Source organism: Hipposideros armiger, unplaced genomic scaffold, assembly GCF_001890085.2.
Source record: "Hipposideros armiger isolate ML-2016 unplaced genomic scaffold, ASM189008v1 scaffold_94, whole genome shotgun sequence".
Classification (NCBI taxonomy): domain Eukaryota; kingdom Metazoa; phylum Chordata; class Mammalia; order Chiroptera; family Hipposideridae; genus Hipposideros; species Hipposideros armiger.
Genome location: NW_017731444.1, coordinates 4,522,102 through 4,529,813, shown reverse-complemented (window position 1 = coordinate 4,529,813; position 7,712 = coordinate 4,522,102). Strand labels below are relative to the sequence as shown.

General features: G+C 48.9%; 1 protein-coding gene across 1 annotated transcript in view; it reads right to left on the bottom strand.

The window, feature by feature from the left end:
* Window positions 1-36: 36 nt before the first annotated feature.
* Window positions 37-7,712, bottom strand: part of BPIFB3 (BPI fold containing family B member 3) — a 32,811-nt gene continuing 25,135 nt past the window's right edge. The window contains exons 12-15 of the mRNA XM_019645695.1: window positions 1,696-1,800; window positions 816-834; window positions 656-719; window positions 37-125 (exon numbers count right to left, since the gene is read on the bottom strand). Coding sequence (XP_019501240.1) covers window positions 37-125; window positions 656-719; window positions 816-834; window positions 1,696-1,800 — 277 coding nt within the window. The remainder of the gene's footprint in view (window positions 126-655; window positions 720-815; window positions 835-1,695; window positions 1,801-7,712) is intronic.

Below are 7,712 nucleotides of genomic sequence, written 5' to 3'. Positions count from 1 at the left end.
GAGGTAAGCTTAAGGCCCATCTAGACAACACCTGCATCAGAAACTCACCTCTATGATCTCCAGGGAAGCTTTGGCAAAATTGACATTGAGGACCTTAGGCAGGGGAATTCCAACATCCAGGTCCGCTGTAAAGAGGGAATGGTTGAAAGCAAAGATATGTGGAGGGCCCAGGTGGGGCCTGCTGACACTATTCCACCACTTTCCTAGAGTCAGCTATTTCTCTTTTTGGGGACTCAGTTTCCCTTATTGGCAGACTCCTACTCATCCTACTAAACCCAAACAAAAGCATCCCTTTTTGTATTGTCATTAGTGCCTCCCCTCAGCAGAGGTTCTTTGAGGTTCTGTCCATCCCTTGCACACCCTGGGTCATCAATATTCTAATCATTTGTTTATATGACTATTTATCTCTGGATGGTGTGCTTGAGGATGGGACCCAGGTCAGATAGCTCTCGGGGCCCAGAGTCTGTAGTGATATAATCAATGCTGTTTGAGTGAAAACATTGGTGCCTGAGTTTCTGCATCTTAGAAATGGGGATCAAGTCCTCTCCAGACTCAGTGTCTCCATCAGAACAATGGAGAGAGGCAACGGATTCAACAATTCTAAATTGAGAGACTCCACATATCCAAGAAAACTGCAGAGGCCACACATACGTACCATTGAGCTTTGGCACATATGCCGCCCGGACCACATCACTGAGCCATTCTTCTAAATGGGATGCCTGCAACAGACCACGGGGAGGGTGGGGAGGTATGGCTTCACAGGAAACAGTGCATCCCAGAGATGGAAATCCAGAGGTCCAGCTGCCCTAGCCTACCCCATGCTTGAGGACACAGCTGCCGGGGGGCTGTCCACCAGTGACCCCAAAGGGGACTTGGATTTAGTAGGGCTTCCCTCTGGGCCCTATGAGCTTAGAACAGCCTTTCTAGAGGGTCTTTGGGGCCTAGAGGGGGAGGTGGATGGGGGTGGGGGGCCTGTGCCTGAGCAAGAGGGAGGAAAATGTGCCCAGCTCCAATAGAACTCTGTGCAGGCTTTGATCTTAAGATTCCTACCAGTTTAGGACCCTTTAGAATGTTATAGATCCTGAGACCATTGTGAGATTCCAGAACCTCAGAACCCTGAAACGTTAGAGTTCTCTGAGTTCAGGAACCTTATTAACTTGTGTAAAGTTCCAGAATTTTGAACCCTTGTGAGAGTCTAGACCAGGGGTCGGCAAACTTTTGAGATGGAAGAGCCGCCAGGGGTCAACAAACTGTGGCTTGTGAACTGTGGCTCTGAAGTAAAATTGAAAATGAAAATGAAACTATCATAGTTTCATTTATAAAATTTTAAAGAATATTATTCACATAATAGTGATTATGTAAAAACATATTTATGGCTCTGGAATAATTTTTAAATTGTTGTGAGGACAGAATTGGCTCTTCCAGGGGTCGGCAAACTTTTGAGATGGAACGTACCCAAGGAGCCGCATGTGGTTCACGAGCCGCAGTTTGCTGACCCCTGGTCTAGACGTTTACAACTTTGTGAGGTTCTAAGACCTTGGAATATCATGAGATGCACTGTCTCAAGGTGATTTCTATTTTACACACACACACACACACACACACACATCTGCCCTGATGTTTGTCCATTCTGGCTTCTTGGGGCAGAGTCCAGACTGAGGCCAACTCAGTCATATGGCTCAGGTCTCATCGCACCTCCTTTCCACCCCCACTTGAAGACCCTCACCACCACCAAGCCACTCACCCTCCCAAGAACTTACATCAAAGGCGTGGGCAAAGGAGGCCTGCTTGACACTGAGCCTGGTAGAGAGAAGAGAGATGTTGGGGGCCTCAGCCTCTACCCCACCATTTGCTGAGTGGTGCTCCGTCCCATCCCACCCCACCCCAGCCTGCCCACCCCTAACTCTCCAGCATCAGGAAACATGGTTAGAGGCCTAACNATTCATTCATTCATTCATTCATCCACTCATCCATCCATCCATTTATTCATTCAACACACAAATGCTTCTTGAGCTCCACAGTGGGCCAGGCCCAGGCTGGGATATTCCTGATTAGTAACTGCAAACGTCGTTCCCTCCTGCTCACCTGCCCCCAGTGGGCTGTTTGCCGCAGCTTTGCATAATCTCCCCGAAGGGAAAATGAATGTATTAGTTTATCCAAGCACTTAGCATGGTATTTAGTGCATAGTAGGTGCTCAGTGAATGTTTGTGGAAGGGAGAGAAGGAGAAATACTGGTGATAACTTGTGCCCATGTGATCCACAGGAGAAAACAAGGTGCTGAGAAAATTGGGAGATGTGACCCATTCTACAGACAAGGAAACTGAGGTCCAGAGAAGTGACCCAGAGCAAGTATTTAAGTGCATTACCCAGCTCTTCACTCATTCTCCTAAATAGTTAAGGGAGAAAGAGTTTATTGATGCCTAGACAAGATACATAGATGTACGGACAGACTTGTAATGCAAGTACTTGTTTCCTGAGGCCCTGTGGTGATGCAAAGACGAGGGAAACATGGCTATTCTAACACAAGAGTATCACTGACAGCTTGACCCCATAAAAATCAGTCCTCCTTGACTCTGCTGAACACTGTCCTGCCTGTGCCCCCCACCCAGGTTGTAACTGACTGCCCAAGATGGTGCCCATTCAACAAAGCAAAGAATTCTTTGAGATAAAATCCTAATTAGAACATTTCCCCCAAGCTTACTACCATATTTCCCTGAAAATAAGACCCAGCGGGAGAAGAAGCCCTAGCATGATTCCTCCAGGACATGGAGGACACGCACTGCTCACATGAGGGTTTTATGACCTGTTTCAGGGAAAAGGGTGCCTTTTCCACAAACTCCTTCAGCTTAAAATATTCAGTATGCCAAGGTGCCATATTTTGGCACCTAAAATCATGTGAGGGCTTATTTTCCGGCTAGGTCTTATTTTCGGGAAAACAGGGTATGTATTTTGGTCTCCTTCTTAAGTGGATTCACACCTCAGGAGGCCTTTTCTTGGTTCTAGTTCTCCTTGGATGACAAGGCTTGTAAGAATGCACTTGTGTGTTTATCCATGTGTGCATGCATGAGCGTGTGTGTGTGCATGAGAGTGTTCGTGCACTAGTGTGTGTGTGTGTGTGTGTGTGTGTGTGTGCTGGGGGGAATAGTTTGAAATTAATGTATATATATATTCATGGCACAGAGTGATTTCTCCTTCTGAAAAACTATCCAACAGACCATCGGCCCACGTGTGAAATGTATGTGAAAAGCTATTCATTGTAACCATATTTGTTAAAGCAGAAGATTAGACAAATTGCAATGCCCAGCAATAGGGGCTTGGGCCAGTAAAAGGTGGTTCGTCCAGACAACGGAATATTATGCAGCTGTAAAAAGTTAAACAACAAGGAAGCTCTCAGTGTTTGGATACAGAAAACTCTCCAGCTAGAGGAAATGAAAAAAGAAAAGTGCCCACTTGTGTTAAAAGGAGGATGGCGAATGAAAGCCTACATTTGTGTTTGCTTTGTCTGTACAAAAAAATTGGACGGTGAGCTTGGTGGGAAGGGGGCAGATGGAAGGCGGACTCCTCACTCTGTGCTTTTTGTCTTTTTATACCTTTGAACCATGTATTATCAACTGCGTTTCCTGGTGAAAATGTGAATTTAAAAATCGGTGAGGTTTCTGTGCGTTTCCCTTCCCTGCTTCTCCTCACCAGGGACCAATTTTCTCTGCCTCCACCCACCCTGGAGCAGAAACAAAAACTCAGAGAAGCTCATATGAATCCTAGATTCTTGGATTCAAGTTGCACAATGAGTTTTTCTGCTCCCAAAGTCTAGATAAAATGAGGGCTGGGAGGATTGGGCCAAGAGGTTGATAAGTCAGGAGGGGAAGGAGTAGGGGGCTAGAGGCCTCAAAGAGAAAAGCCAAAGAGGCGTCTGTCATGATGGGGGCCAGGGAGTGAAGAGAGAGACTCGGCTCTGAGTTGCTCTGATGTGCCCTCATCCAAGACCATCACCTGGGAGCAGCGTACCGGCCCATACCCAGAATACCTGAAGCCTTCCTCTCTGGTCAGAGTATGGGGACTTGGCCATTTTGTGGGAAAGATGTAATAGAAAAAACTTACCCTCTGACCAAGGTTGCATTGGACAGAACCAATTGGGAAATGTTCTGATNGATGGATGGAAGGATGGTCACAAAATCATTCCTGTTGGTGGACAAACCTCGAGCTGGACTCCAACTCTCCTGTGTGCCCCCAAATCCTCTGAGCCAGTTCCCAAAACTTTGTTGGCACTTCTTCATTCTGGCCCACCCGTAAGTGTCATCTTGGAACCATTCCCCAGAACCAAAGAGGCCCATCCTGAACAGTGGGGCAAAACCCAGAAGCAGGAGGCAGGACCCCCAGTTTCCTATCCCAGCTCTGCCGCTGTTGGCCTTGGGCTAGCCAGGCCCCTCTCTGGCATCAGTCTCCCCATTCGCACTATGAGCATTTGGCACAGCTTTGTTCTGAGGTCTATCCCGCCGAGGTGTGTCCTCAGCTGATGTGCAGCCAGTAGAAATCCCTCCAGGGCAGGACTAGGTCTCACTCATCCTTGCTTCCTGGAATGCTGGCTCCTTTTATCCCTGGAAAACTCCTATTCACCTTTCAAAATTCAGCTCAGATGTCATTTTTGAGAAGTGTCCCAAAGTCAGAGAGACAAAGACAGACAGACAGAGACCCAGACAGGCTCAGAGAGACAGAATGAAAGATAGAGATATTTAGAAAAATGGAGAGAAGAGAGGGGAGAAGACAGGAGGGGGACACAGGGCGCTTGAGGCAGAGGTAGAGGAAGACAGGACAAGACACAGGGGCTTGCCAGGCCAACCAGGTAAGCTTGGGATGCAGAGTTACAATGAATAGGCCCCAAGTCCCCTTACTTCCCAGGAACCCCTGCCAGGAGCCAGCGAGGGCACTGGAAGCAGAGGCCAACGTGGCCCCCGAGTGACTGGGGAACAGACTAGCCGGGAGGTGCTGACACGGAGGAGTAGTTTATTGAAAGCTCAGAACTGGTCACTGAGGCCCCAGAGCTCTCTCTGAAGCAGAGTCCTGTGGCTGGCTCTGCAGCCCCCAGACTGGGGCTGAGCTGCAGGGCCAGAGCACATGCATGGGCCTGGGTGGATAAGGGACACTTATGCTGTCACCGACACAGGCTAGAGACTGGAAGGGGAATTGAGGCAGAGTAGGCAGGTGAACAGGACTCAGGCAGTCAACAGGGAAGGGTGGCGGCCATCTCTCAGCCTCAGGATGGCACAGTCAGCACAACAGCATTCTGCAAGAAGCAACAGTTCTCGATTAGGCCCGCTGAGTCCTTGTGCCTGACACCCCTGGCACTCCCTCCCATCCCTGCAGCCATCTCTGTGTCCCCCACACCCATGCCTGAGGTTAGCGCTGTGCCTGGAACATAGCAGGCACTCATTAAGTGAATGAATGAACAAACAAATGAATGATGAATAAATGACTTCCAATGTGGAGAGGTCACTGACTTTCGGACTTACGAGACCTAAGTTCAAGTGCCATTTCTCCTGATAATTTATTGTGTAGCGTTGGGCCAGAAATTTGACCTCCTTCGGCCTTGGTCCTCATCTGAGAAACGAATCCAGAACTCCCTGCTCTGCTCACATTCCAGAGCTGTTCTAAGACTCAAAATTGTGCTTGATTGAAAAGGATTGTGAGGCCATGTNATCTGTAGGGCTTTTTTCTCTCCATAATTCATTATGAAATGTTCACACATACAGTGTAGTTGAAATAATTGTATAGTCAACACCCATATACTTGCCACCTTACACCCACCAGCTACTTCTACCATTAAAATTGTGTTATACTTGCTATATCACATATCTATCCATCTCTTTGTTAATCCGCCTTTTTTATGTATTTCAAAGTAAGTTGCAGGCAACAGTACATTTCCCTCTAAACACTTAGACATGTATACCATTCTGATTCTTTAAATGTAAAATTTACGTACATTGAAATTCCCAAATCCTAAGTGTTTGTTTGTTGAGTTTTGACAGTTTTATACAGCCATGTAGCCCGGACCCCTATCTCAATATAGAGGGTCTCTGTCACCTCAGAATGTTCCCTCCTGTCCCTTCCAAGTCAATGCCTTCTCCCATCCCTCAGAGACAGCCACTGCCCCTTCCAAGACCCACTGGGACACGGCACAGACCTCTTCCTTGGCATTGAAGGTGGATCTGCCTTCCACACTCAGTCCTGCTCTTACCCCAGCCTCCTGCCTCTGGGCCTTTGCACATGCAATCCCTGTCAGCTAGAATACCCTGCTCCAGGCTCCACTGGTCAAACTCATGCAGAGATGTCAGCTGCTTTGGGAAGATTTCTGTGATGACCCCCAACCTTGACCCTCCTTCTGGACCACTCAGGGGTCTCTGCAGCCCATACTGAGATGGTGGTGCTCTGGGCAAACCAAGCAAAGCAGGCCTGGGCCCCACTCCTAGACCAGCACAGGCACAGATACCAGTGTAGTGAATGACTGAATGAATGCTCTTACTTCCTGGACAGGGAGCCCTCTGAGTCCTCCTTGTTTCTCATTTCCCAGCCCCAGCCTAGGTCCTGTCTCCGTGTTTAATTGACGCCGCCTCCTCCCTGCCCCCACTAGGTTTACCTGAGAACTCTTCTGGAGTGAGAGGGCACTTCTCTCTCCCCACCAAGGCCTGCTCTCAAGTCAGGCTGAGAATAAATGTGTTTCCCTGAACTCTGCAAGGAGATGCTTCCTCCTCCCACCCTGGAGGCAGGCACGGTTGATGTCAAGTTTGCTGATGCCACCAGTAGCTCCCGGACCAGTCCCTCTCTGGGGCTCAGTTTCCCCATCTGCAGTGGACACACTCATGGAACAGGCTCTGGAGCTGTGTGCTGGGTTTGAATTCTGCTGCCTGTTCTCTTCAAGCTTCTGTTTCTTTGGTTTTGAGATGGTGACCGGGAATGACCCTGCCTTAAAAACATGTTGTGAGGGTCGAGTGACTTAATTATGCAAGTGCTGAAAATAGGAGCTGGCACACAGTAGGTGCTCAGTAGAAGGCATTTTTATCCTCATCAACCCAGGTCCCTGCTGGCTCCTTGTGGCAGCAAATCTGTGAAAGCCATGGGGGGGGGATGAGGAGGCACCTCAGCCCTGGACCTGGGCCACCTTATCCCCCCACCATCTGTGGGGCCTGGAAGGGCCCCAGGGGCAGGGACCCCAAGAGTCATGCACACCTGTTTCTACCTCCCATCTGCCCTATGCACCTTAGAAGATAATTTTTCCTCCAGGGCCTCAGTGTGGCCATCTGAGAAGTGGACATAATTGCACTTCCCCAGCAGGGTTTCAAGGATTACACGGGAACCATCCAGATTGTGCCTGGAGCCTCATGGGGACTCAGTAAACAGCAGCCCCCTTTAGCTCCCCATTGCCTGGCACTTAGTGTGACATAAAGGCTTGTTAAACAAATGTATTACCTTTTAAATTGGAATACAATGCGAAGAGGGCAATGTGCCTTTCCCCACTGGGATCAATGCAGATTGTAAACTGTAGAGGGCAGTGCACACATGAAGGTGGTTATTGTCAGTCACTGAAGGCTCTGTGCCCATCCTCCGTCCTGAGACAAGCCAGAGCCAGGTGGCCACGAGCCTGGCCTGCCCCCTGGGGCTCCAAGAGGATTAGTGTAACTCTGGCGCCAGGGAGATCACCCGAGCTTAGTGTCCAAAAG